The 13,112-nt window shown below is 36.3% G+C and overlaps 2 protein-coding genes across 2 annotated transcripts in view; both read left to right on the plus strand.

The window, feature by feature from the left end:
• The window catches only part of LOC109824446 (coiled-coil domain-containing protein SCD2-like), a 5,079-nt gene extending 2,530 nt beyond the window's left edge, over nucleotides 1-2,549 (plus strand). The window contains exons 4-5 of the mRNA XM_020391047.1: nucleotides 1,586-1,712; nucleotides 2,039-2,549. Coding sequence (XP_020246636.1) covers nucleotides 1,586-1,712; nucleotides 2,039-2,142 — 231 coding nt within the window. The 3' untranslated portion in view covers nucleotides 2,143-2,549. The remainder of the gene's footprint in view (nucleotides 1-1,585; nucleotides 1,713-2,038) is intronic.
• LOC109824150 (serine carboxypeptidase-like 45) lies at nucleotides 7,541-11,826 on the plus strand. The gene is made up of 9 exons (XM_020390680.1): nucleotides 7,541-7,840; nucleotides 7,936-8,037; nucleotides 8,117-8,212; nucleotides 8,307-8,479; nucleotides 8,734-9,015; nucleotides 9,130-9,254; nucleotides 10,312-10,404; nucleotides 10,492-10,609; nucleotides 11,466-11,826. Exons 1-9 carry the CDS (start codon nucleotides 7,597-7,599, stop codon nucleotides 11,613-11,615), a joined length of 1,383 nt encoding a protein of 460 aa, XP_020246269.1. The 5' UTR covers nucleotides 7,541-7,596; the 3' UTR covers nucleotides 11,616-11,826.

Consider the following 13,112-nt stretch of genomic DNA (forward strand, 5'->3'; position numbering starts at 1 on the left):
ATATACAGGGAATATGCCCTTAATCTCTGTTAGGCATTATAAAATGACTAATTTACCCATTTACTAATCAACTATTTCCTAAAACTAGTGAAAAAAAGTCTATTGCCTCTATTTAAATCCAAGTAATCCAAGCCATCTCTCTTTACCTCCTGCAACATTCTTTCTGCTTTAATTCTTTTGTAAGGATCAGCCATGGATCTCCCATCCTAAATGAGCTGTGGATCTAGGATATTCCCGTTGGTCATGGGAAATTTTCACAAATATCCAACATACTTCTTTAGTGTTAATGCAAATTGAATATCTTTTTCACAAAACGTAAGCTTTATAATCTTATTTATCACTAAATACCCCCAAAAAAAAAGAATTAGAATTTTATAATTAAAGTCTACACAACTATCCCTAACTTCAGGATCACATGAGTACTACTTGCAGTTTGTATATTGAAGACGACAAACCTTTCAATTTCTTTAGTGAGGAGCATATGCTGCACAAGAAAACCCAAAAATAAAGATCACAGCAAACAAAGTGATCATGGCTGAAAAAATCAGGACATTGTCAACAAAAATAAAACCAAAATTTGTACTCAAAAGCTCCACGCTTATTCAAAATGAATCCATCTTAAAAAAACTCTTAAGATTATACAAAACCAAAATTTGTACTCAAAAGCTCCACGCTTATTCAAAATGAATCCATCTTAAAAAAACTCTTAAGCTTATACAAAAGAGAGAAACTCTACTTGATGTTTGGCCAGCTTCGACATCAGGAAGTTGATCTATATTCATCCTCTTTGACTTGCCTTTAGCTTCAATCCCTCTTCTAATCACATTCAAAGGCAGCAATGAAAGAACTCTTCCATGGTGCTTCGATTTTAAGAGAGAAGTTGCTGAGTGGCCTTCAAAGTTTCTCTTCTGAGTGAACTAGGGTAAGGTAGAATTCAATGGAAAGGTGCATGGGTAAGGTTCTTGAGAATAGGGTTCTGATTTGGATGGGGTTCGTTAGATGGATGAGGGTTAAAAAGGTAAGTTTTGCTTTAAAATGACTAAAAGTTAACATTGTTAACTGTTTGTGGCATAATTTCCAGTGTTAAGGAAGTGAGTGGTAATTTTGCAAATACCAAGATTCAGAGGGCAATTTTGCAAATATGGAAGATTTGAGGGGTAAATATGCAAAACCCTTTTTGTTAAATTAGTTTTTTCTATTCTGCCTTGCCCATTTCCTAAATCTGTTGTGAGTACATTTAGACGACAACAAATGGTTATCAATTAGATTGTGATGTTAGAAATTTGGCACGCCAGTTGTCAAAGAGTTCTTTCATGATAGAAAACATAAAAATATGGAAATTTCCTTTTTTAAAGCATGCATACTGCAAGCGTCAGGTGAAACATAAAAATGAAGCCTCTTGGTCCAAGCAACTTGGGACAGTCGCTACTCTAAAATTGTGACATGTTAATGATAATCTTGTGATTGTTCTGCATCATTTTGGATAGCTGCTTCTCTCACTTTTCTGTGGTTCCATATCGGTTCCATTTAAACTTCAAACTTATCATAATTACATTGAATTATGGAATACATATACTCTCTGCAGGCGTGGCTTACCTATTTCTGGAGACGAGCCAAAAATCATGGTGTGGAGGATGATATTGCTGAGGAGCGGTTACAATTTTGGATTAGCCACATTGGCCAGTCACCGACTTCTCATGATGCTGTAGATGGTAAGTTCTGTTTTTCAATACTCATGTTCCATAATTAACTGTTTTTTTATTATTATCCGTAATTAACTTTTACTTTTTCATGATATACACTTATCTCAGAACCCGTCGACTTGCGCTTTTTTATTTAAGTGGCTATCCGACCTGTTTGTTTATTTTTATTGCAGTGGAAAGAGTCAGTGTTTGATACTTAACAATTTTCTCATGGAAAATTTAGCATTATGATTTACATCTGCTAAGTGCAACTTATGTGCTTCTAAGTACTCCCGTCGACATTATCAATCTTGTAGAGTCCAAAATTTAACAAATCAATGCTTCTTTTATTTCAGTTGAAAGAGGGGTGTTAGAATTGAGGAAGCTTGGAATTGAACAGCAATTGTGGGAAGCATCCCGCAGAGAAATTGAGCTAGCATCTCCTACGAATCACGACTAAGAATTGCAGAGGCAAAGCTTTTGTTTATTTATCAACATATCCACCATCGACATCAAACACAGAGAATCATCTACAGATCTTCACACTTCTAATTCATCCACCCTCAAGCCATGAGATCGACAAAATTTTATAGGGAAACACCACTTTCTTCCTGTGTACAAAAGGTATATTCTGATGCGAGCTTTATGTAATCTTGACAATGGTTTATGAATTCTTAGAATTGGGTAGGAGAAGATACATAGAGCAGGAGTTCCAGCCCCTGATTGTTGAGTTTCTTGTTTTTTTTAAAAAAAGACTGGTTTTTGTGTTTATTTTTGAGGTTGAGTTTGAATTTGTATTCGTAACATTGGGATTATACTTGTGGAAATTTTATTTATTTTGAATCAGTTGGCCTGTTATCAGTGTAACTGCACCTTTTTTTTAAATTTTTCAAGGGAGTGTAATAAAATGTCAGGTTTATAGACTCAAATATACTGCATCTATGAGTACTATCAGTTCTGTTATCTCACCGCATCAGAAAAAAAAAAAAGGAAAAATGATGTACTGATTTAAGAGCATGGTACCCATATCTCATGCAAGTCTTCAGACATAAACAGAATCATGTTCAGCTAACTAGACTTTAGGGTCCACAGGTCAACCATAATATCGTGATAGATAATGTGAGCTATTATGTACGCAGAATTCTTTTGATGGCCAACTGAACCGACATGCATAAGACTCTCATAAGTTAGCTATACTATGTAAGCTATCGTTAAGAAGTAGGCCCTAATAAATCAACCACTCTGCTTTTTTTAAAGAGCTTTGTTACAGGGATTCAAAATATGAAACCAATATGGGGGACAAGTGAGGTGTCCCCCTCCTATTACATAATGAGCTGCTCTCAGCGGTGGGACTTAAATTGAAAGTTCATCTGCACTAACTCAATAAAGCGCCAACAACAGCCAACAACAACGCACATAAGAGAGAGAGAGAGAGAGAGAGAGAGAGAAGCAAAGAAGAAAAAAAGGAAAACGAAAGAGGCCTCACCAATTCGATTCCATCACATGAAACCCACAAAGGATGAACATCATAACAAATTACTGCACACATTAAAACACTTAAGGAGGAGATTAGTACAAACGTCTTATCCACTAAAAATAATTTCAGGTAGAGGTTAACAGTCCAGCAGAGTACGCCTCTTTTGGTTTGTGAAAGGATACGAGGGGACTACTGTCAGGCAAAAAATCTTTGGCGGGTGTTACTAAATAATATAAAGGCAAGTGGCTTTTTCTTCACTAGCAATAATAATTTGTGAAAAAGTTAGGAGGGGAGCAAACTGAAAAAGGAGAAAACTTTCCCTTAGCTTTCTCCACAAGAGTCCAAACAAGAAGATCCAAAAATATATATATATATATATTATATGAAACAATGATGTGGCCGCGCATGTTGGGAAAAAAAAAACATATCAGGAGTTAATGAGCTTTGAACATAAGACAATCAATCAAAGATAATGCAGAGACTACTTGTAGTCTGTTATGTTAATAAGAGGTTGTTGGCCTGAGAAATAGATATATGAGGTTGTTGGCCTGAGAAAATTATGTGCAAGATAACACTTGTTTCAATCTTCAACATGAAAGGATGGATGAAAGCAAGGCCTTCAGCTTTTAAAGCATGTAACCTTTGTGTTTGAAACCTTTTTCAGTAGTGCTTGGTAAAACTTGGGAGTTTTCTGGTATGCCCTTAAATGTAAGGACAAAATTTTGAATTAGACCTATTCTTATAAAAAAAAACTAGTCCCGGTATATTTATCAAATAAGACCTAGTTTCCGCAGCGTTGGTTGAAACTAGGTTGATTTTGAATTTTTTGTAAAACTCTATCGCCTCGTTTGGTACGTGGGAATGAAGTCAAGTGAGAATAGAATGGAAGAAGGAATTGAATGGAATGTATGTGAGAATGGAATGGTCATTCCCATTCTCTTGTTTGGGTGCGTTTGTAGAATGAAGCTAGAATGAAAATCTAATTCTCATTCCCATGTTTGGTATCACTAGTTCACAAGTGAGAATATAATCTTATTTTCTAATAATGCCCTTATAACAACATAGATTTTTAATAAGATAAAAATAAACATTAATGATAATAACTAAAAATTTTTATTTATGCATATGTTATATTAATCTAGGTATGTGTTATACTAATGCGCATGTTATCGATTAGGTGTATGTTTCGTTTATATTTTTTAAACAATTCTCACTATTTCTTAGTCTTAAAAAATTAAATAAAAATAAATAAAAGATTATTACATCTTTCATAGGTCCAAAAAAATATAAAGAATGAGAATACATCGATTTCAGGGGCGATGAATAGAAAGGAGGCCTTTTTGTTTCGGTGGAGCCTAAAAAAACAGGGAGAAAATGAGAATACGTAGTCAAAAGCCATGATTTTTAAATTAATTCTTATTATTAATAGGGGTATAATTGAAAAAAAAAACCTAACTAATTTGATTCTCCCATTGAATGAGAATGATCATTCCCTATCTTTTCACATGGAATGCTCATTCCCACAAAAAGTGAGAATAGCCATTCCATAAGAATGATCATTCCAACATCTAAAAACTAGTTTTGTTTGGTATGAGGGAATGAGAAGTGGGAATGACATTCCATTCCACCCCATTCCCGCGTACCAAACGGGGCCAATGGGATTGGGAATCCTAGGGAGTTTAATACACAATTAAATTCATGGGATTGTCAATCCCATGAAGTTCGAAAACATTTTTTATTATCAAAATCGACCTAGTTTTACTGACGTATTTTAAACTAGGTCGATTTTGGCAAATATTTTGCGAGTAGGTCGAAATTGACAATTTTATCTTTGAAAAGGTCTATTTTAAAAATTTGTCATAAATGTAAACTTAATGCATGTATAATTTGCAAAATACTATAACATTCATCTGACTTTAAGCAGGGCCAGTTGCATTCTGATACTTCGGAGCGTGGTCTAATTACACAAGTTATCCTAAAGCTTATGTATCTGCATGTATAGCCTTAAGATTTTTTTATTGTAATTAAACGGGTGCCCAAAGAATCTATCAAGAATATTAATACTATTTATTTATCATCTCCTTTATAAAAAAATCAATATATTTTCTTTTAGCAAGGCGAAAGGCACGTAGAGAGTTAACCTCCAAAGTTGGTTATGTATAGTTCGTTAAGGTTGGTTAATAAGCTCTTAAAATGAGATTAGGCTTGATCCGGTCTCACTTTTTTTTTGGAAGAATCTTGTTTGTAAAAAAAAATTGAATCACTGTTTTACTAGTTTCAACTCCGCCGTGCTAAGGGGCTGTTTAGATCGGGTATTTTGAAGAGACAAAAAAGAATAAAAACTGTCAAATTGTTAGTTTTTTTTACAGCTTTTTCCTAAAATCGCCTCTATATCTGATGCTATTCATGATAAGCATTCAAACCGCTTCAATATTTAAGATCATAATTAACCTTCTAAATGTGGTCCCCATAAGTTCTTGAGATCTGTGTTATCATGATGCCTCCTCTTAAAGAATATTTAGATAAATTCTCACAAGTCATCGACAAAACCAACCCGGACTTTTCTCATTTGATTATGTAAGAAACACTTCTTCAATCAGATGGCTATAAAATTCCTTGAGATTCGTGTTACCATATTAACGCTTCAACTCTCCTAAATACTTGATAAACTCTCATCAACCATTAATCAAACTCTTTGCTCAGATAGTTTCTTTATAGGGCAGACAAAAATAAGGAGGAAAAAAAGATGGTCTATTCCTGACAACCCCCTCGTGCCTCACTGCTGCGGTTTCGCTTGCATGTGGGAGGAATTATTTCCCCACCAATTCTCTGACCAATTGGAGAAAAAAGAGAACTGAGACTCTCAAATTTTAACAGAGAGCTTTATTATTTTGTAAGAAGAAAATTTTATTTTAAACCCAATCTAATTTTTATTTTTAAAAACCGACCTACTCCCGTTTTAATTACCAAAATCGACCCATTTCGTGGCCACGTCAGCAACGTGACCACGAAGCGGGTCGATTTTTTTAAACAGATTGCTAAATAGTAGGGGTTGTCAACCCCGACTATTTAGCAAATGTACAAGCTAAATTAGTCGGGGTTCGCAACCCCGACATATTTGGCACAGATTTTTTCGAAATGGCCGGGGTTCCCAACCCTGACCATTTCATTTGATGATTGATGCTAATTGCTTTACTTCCCCTTTCATCTTGTTCCTAAATTATGGATTGCATTCAGCTCCAGAATTATCAACTGCTTTGTCACTTCCCTTCATATAAAAAAACAATAATCCTCCATCAAAATCTAATTCACCTACAATTAAAATTCAAGAACTGGGATGTCGTCGGTGTCACCGCCGTAGCCGGCAAACCTTGTAGATGACGAGGCCGCAGACGATTTTGAACACTAAATTAGTCTCAGGGCCCAATTTGCGGGCTCACGCGTTCAGCTTCCATTGAATTTGGATGGAGAGACTCACACGTGTGGCTGGAGAGAATAAAATGAAATGGTCGGGGTTGGGAACCCTGACCATTTCGAAAAAATCTATGCTAAATATATCAGGGTTGTGAACCCCGACTAATTTAGCTTGTACATTTGCTAAATAGTCGGGGTTGGCAACCCCTACTATTTAGCAACCTATTTAAAAAAAATCGACCCGCTTCGTGACCACGTTACTAACGTGACCACGAAATGGGTCGATTTTGGTAATTAAAACGGGAGTGGGTCGGTTTTTAAAAATAAAAATTGGATTGAGTTTAAAATGAAAATTTCTTCTATTTTGTAATCAAGGTATTGCTGGCAACGTAACTTGTCCGAATACAACCAAAACTGCAGGCTGTCCAAAATAACATTATATTGTAACAAAATTCTTATTTGCAGTAGAGCTTGTCCAAATACAACTACTTTGCATGCTTTGCGCTTGCCAAATCTCCTCATCAGTGGCGAACCCAAGAATTTGTTGTAATTTTGCACTGAGTAGTGAAGAAAACTTTGTCTAAAGCTAGTATGATAGAGAATTAGAGAGAGAGAGATGTAGAAGAAGATAAAGAATTTGGTGCTTTTGTTTTCTTTTCTTTTTTTATTCATATCAAATTCTCCCACTCATGGGTTTATATAAACTTATTATACACGACCGTTCATATTCCATACATTAACTCTACACATTTACATTCTATGTACTAAATAGTCGGGATTGGCAATCCCGACTATTTAGAAACCGGATTACTCAAGTCGGTCTATTTTTTTTTTTTAAATATAGATTAGTTTATTTAGAAAATTTCTTCTTTTCCAGAGTGGGGCCAAGGCCCCTGTGGCCCCTACACAGGCCCCCCGCCACTGCTCCTCATGCTTTAGTTCTACAGTAATTAGCTCAGAGGGGGAACAAACAAAAAAGAATAGAAAGAGAAAGAAATCATAGTACTCCTCAGTGAGAAAACAATGAAGCCCGCAGCATGGAGGTCCGCGGCCATGGCCATGGCCGCCGCTGCAGCTCTCCTCCATCTCTGCTCCTCAATGGCGGAAGACAAGATCGCCAAGCTCCCCGGTCAGCCTCAGGTGAGCTTCCAGCAGTACTCAGGCTACATCACAGTCGACAAGATGAAGCGGAGGTCTCTCTTCTACTACTTTGCTGAAGCTGAGGCCGACCCATCCTCAAAGCCTCTCGTCCTGTGGTTGAACGGAGGTAAAAGATCCAGTCTTTATCACTTTTCCTCAAATGGGCTGGTTTTTTGTCTAACTTTGGTTTTTTTTTTTTTTTTTGGCTTGAATTTTGAAAAGGACCCGGTTGTTCTTCAGTTGGGGTTGGGGCATTTTCAGAGAATGGACCTTTTAGACCCAGTGGGAAAATTCTAGTGAGAAATGAATTCAGTTGGAATAAAGGTATGTGCAATACTTTTGATTCTTAATTTTCTTAAAAAAAAAAGATTTCTTTTATAAGATTCTGTTTGTGATCCTACAGAAGCCAATATGCTGTATTTGGAGACACCAGCAGGAGTTGGGTTCTCTTACTCCTCTAATGACTCCTATTATGCTGAGGTTGATGATAAGATGACTGGTAGATTCTCAAAATTTAATGGAGTTTAGTTATTTAGCGTTGAATTTTAATACATTTTGAATTTCTGAAGAGTTTATTTGGTTTGATTTTTAAGCCAGGGACAATCTAGTCTTTGCCCGCCGCTGGCTCGAGAAATTCCCTCAGTATAAGCATAGGGATCTCTATATTGCTGGGGAGAGCTATGCAGGACACTACATCCCTCAGCTTGCTGATCTCATGGTTCAATTCAACAAGAGAGAAAAGATCTTCAATCTTAAAGGAATTGCTGTGAGTAATTCTAGATGTTGACAATTTTCTCCAGGGCAATTTCAATACCAAAAGTGCCAGTTTCTTTTTGCTAAGAGTGTGAGAGACTCACTCTTTGAATTCAAATCTTTTGGTTTATTTTGTCAATTATAGTCAGATAATTATAATTTTTATGCAATGGAAACAGAATTTTCTGTGGACACTTGTTCTCTAGAATTCGGTTGAATGACCTTCATCTGAACTTTAAAAGTACTTATTGTTGGTGAAATTTACAGTTGGGCAATCCTGTTCTTGAGTTTGCCACCGACTTCAACTCAAGAGCTGAGTTTTTATGGTCTCATGGGTTGATATCAGACTCAACATACCACATTTTCACTTCAGCATGCAACTACTCTCGATACATTGGAGAGTATTACCGAGACTCTCTTAGTCCTACATGTGAAAAAGTGGTGAACCAAGTGACTAAAGAAACAAGCAGCTTCGTCGATAAGTATGATGTTACCTTAGATGTTTGTATCTCATCGATGCTCTCACAATCCTTGGCTCTAAGTCCTCAAGTAAGTTTAAGTCTGAGATTTGTGATTGAAAGAGATAAGTTGAAGATGTTTGCTTTTAATGATAGTTTTGTTTTTGCTTGTTTGTTTGTTTGTTTGTTTGTTTGTTTTTTGTAGCATGTTTCAGAGAGAATAGATGTTTGTGTGGAAGATGAGACGATTGACTATCTCAACCGCAAAGATGTGCAAAAAGCTCTACATGCTAAACTTAGAGGAGTGTCACAGTGGACGGTTTGTAGTAGGTAATTGTGGCAAATTTTTCATTTGTATGTAATCTGAAATATAGTTTAGAATACTCCCATGAATTGAATCCCATATTGGAGCAGTTGATTCTTATACTTTTAGATCCTAGTAATTACCCATATTTTAAGGTTTCTGTTTTTACCAGTGAAGGGACATTGTGATCATTGCCACATTGACAATAGCTCACAACCTTTTACTAATATGTGCATGGTTATAATTCATTTCAAAACTAACAACCACCACATCTCTTACGATTTGCATTTTGTAGAAAGTTTGTGACAAGATACTATACGGAAGACTAATCTCATTATAACATTTTACTTTTATAGTCTTTTTCATTAACTGTAGGATTTATTAAATCTAAGCATCTAGGATGTTCAAATATAATATTCATGCACCGCGAAATAAAAAAACACCATAGCATGTTCTTTAATGAACAGGTTTGTTGATTACCCAGATTCAATTATATCCTTGTTAATGCCAATTCATGATATCCTTCTGCCCCATTCTTTAAATTCATGGCATGGAAAACTTCTGTATCTACGGTAAAACTCTTTCAAATTTCATGTAATTATTCTTTTTCAAGTTAACAGGCATGTGTAGTTCATAAAGATGTGTTTTTCTTGCCTGAATGTCATGATCTAATTTTACTTTTAGTTTTCCATTTTGCCGAAACCTTTAACATGTCAAAAATTGTAAGCATTGCAATATGGTCAGTGATCAACTGAGAGAATAATGGATCACTAATCAGTAAATCATGTAATATTGATATCCCATACTTCAACATTCACTTCCCGAAATGAATAGATATTCTGGCTACCTTTCACAAATTACAATTAGTGAGTTCTTTTTAAATTTAGAAATTTCACCAAAACTATTCAGCGTAATGATTAGTACATTCTTCAAAAGTTGTTTCTCTTTTTAATTCCATTTAGATTTGTATAACTGGCTATTTCACTATTATGAATGCGGAAGTTTAAGTAACTTCAATTAAATTAATTTATTCATTTTTTCCCTAATTATTGAAATTATAGTCTTCCTTTTTTCCCCCTCCAGTGTACTTGAATACAATTTCCTCAACTTGGAGATACCAACAATCTCAGTTGTAGGTTCCCTGGTTAAGTCTGGGATCCCAGTTTTGGTTTACAGGTAAAAATAGCAATGACAATGAAAAGTTCTAATTTCAAACTTAATCTTCACAACCTAATTCTTTATGTGAATTTGGTTGTGTTTTAGTGGTGATCAAGACTCAGTTATACCTTTAACGGGTAGCAGAACACTGGTTCAGAGACTGGCAAAGGAACTAGGAATGAACACGACAGTTCCTTACAGAGTTTGGTTCGAGGGGAAACAGGTAACTAAATCAAAACCCGAGACTTTGTTCCTTACTCATATCGATACTGAGTATAAAGAGGAAAGTGGGGGTTGAATAATGTAGTTGAGAGGATAAAGTTGTAATTTTACAGTAGAGATTTTCTCTTTTTCTTTTCCCCCCAAAAAATTATAAACCATACCTTACCAACAATAAGATTAGAGCCCACATGATTAAGCATCCATGACATTGTGGTTTATGAAAGGCAAAAGAAATTATAAGTTTTCTACAAAAAGAAAAGATAATAAATATGTGTAAATATAAAAGGCCAAGGATTTATACGTACATGTATATGTAAAGTAAAGAGGGATTGATTGCCTCTCCACAGCCTTGTCCGCAGTATCGTTGACATGATATACATCCAAAGTAGCTATGATCTGCATATGTTGAGTTGTAGTAGTTTGGGTTTGTCCCATGCACTACAAGAAATCTGCTATTTAACGACCAAAATTAGTGAAGGGACCAGTTGCCCGTCATTAATGTGCATATAATAACGACGAGTTTTAAACCCTTCGTCGAGTGAGTACAAATAATAGAGAAATATTATGATATTGGGTGACGAAGGGATTTTTAGTGATGTCATGACACAGACAATGGAGAGTTGTACGAGTCTATTATAAATAGGAAATAGTGAGTGTAAGGTGACAGCTCATTTTAGTGAACGAGCTATCAACGGATAGATTAGTGGTGGAGTCATGCTGCTAGAAACATATGGGTAAGTTAACCTCACCACCCTCATCTAGCTCATATGTAATATCCTCTTATATATTATATCTTTTGTTCCCGTGCATTATGCTTTGTGCTTTGAGTAGCATTGATAAGTGCTTAAGGTATACAGGTTGGTGGATGGACTCAAGTTTATGGAGACATGCTTTCCTTTGCTACTGTAAGAGGAGCATCTCATGAAGTTCCATTCTCGCAGCCTACAAGAGCTCTCGGGCTTCTCAGAGCTTTTCTCGCTGGCAGGCCATTGCCTGAGGCATTCTGATATATTCTTCGATAACAGTGGGATTCTTTTGAAGCGTGGTTATGTATTTGTTCTCTCTTTTTTGTACGTCAATTCACGAGCATTCATTACGTTGAAGAAGTTGTGTGGCATGCAGAATGTGTGCCTTTGATGAGCTAAGAACGTGAGTTTTAGGCCAAATTTGTAAGTCTCAGATAAGTCTCAGATAATAAAGTGTAATTTATTCGGCAAATGCTTTGTGTTTATATTGTCATATTGCATATTTATGGTCATATTCTCTTACAAATGAATCAAATAAGAGAGATTAAATACATAGAATTAGTTCAATTTTTTTTTCAAATTTGGAGAAAGATGTACGTTGCTCTTTGCATATTCAGCACACACACGTGTGTGTGTATATATATATAATGGAGGAGAGCGGGCAGCTCACCTCCACCTACTAGTCACTGTTTGAGTCAGAAATTGTTTTCTTTATTGTATAACTCGTTACAACTTTAATCATTACAACAAGTTCAAAAAAGATTTGTCTTTTTATAAGACCTTTACACAATAAAAATAAAAATTACAATCTCCTTCAAACAACACAGATCCTATTTATTAGTCTTTGCTTGAGTGAGATCTTTGCTTGTGTCGGGGTTTATCCGTGGACCGCCTACGGATCGGATTCGGTTGACAGAAAATTGACAGAGCTCCTATTTCACTAAGGAAGTATTCGCTTGAATTACTGACATCGACCAAGCGAAATCAGTAGCTCTTCTCGAGATTAAGACCAAGCCTAATCTCAAGGAACGGACGAGGGTAAATACGGGTTCAGATCCTTCGAAAGCCTTCCTCTTTGTGCTGAAGTTCGCCGGGATCTGACTTGCTTTCGCTGTAAATTCGTGCTTCTTGACTCCTCAATCCAGCAACACATCGTCCTCTTAATAATAAATTGCCCCTGTGAAATGAGCCCCTAGGCCTGTATTTATAGATTTCGGTTGGGGAATTTTCGGATAAGAACGATGGATTTGACCTTATCCTCAGTTGACAACCGTGTAACCACGTTTGGAGATGATATCTAGGTAGTTGAAAACCTCTGGAACAGAAGAAATCCCGTGAAAACAGCAAAAAACACGTTTTGGATGTCATGGACAGTTCTGGACGCGGGACAGATCATGGTGACCGGCACGGTCGCGGGTCACCAAGAGGTGGCTCGCGGTTACTATAGAACGGGGTGACCCGCGGTTACTGTAGCGCAGATCACCAATTGGTGACCCGTGGCTACTGTAGCACGGGTACGCGGTTACTGTAGCGCGGTATTGTAGTAGCCTTAACTCACTCATCCAACCTCGGAATAAGATGATTCAAGATGCGTTAGAAATCTAACGAAGAGACCTTCAACGTTTATCCTTTGAATTTTTCCAGATTCGAATTGTCTCATGGTCAAAATATCAATTCTTTGTGCGGGTCACTTTGAGGTGTTTGACACTTTCTGACTTCTCCGGACTTGTATTGCGCATTTCGTCATTCCGTTGACTT

Source organism: Asparagus officinalis, chromosome 9, assembly GCF_001876935.1.
Source record: "Asparagus officinalis chromosome 9, Aspof.V1, whole genome shotgun sequence".
Lineage (NCBI taxonomy): Eukaryota > Viridiplantae > Streptophyta > Magnoliopsida > Asparagales > Asparagaceae > Asparagus > Asparagus officinalis.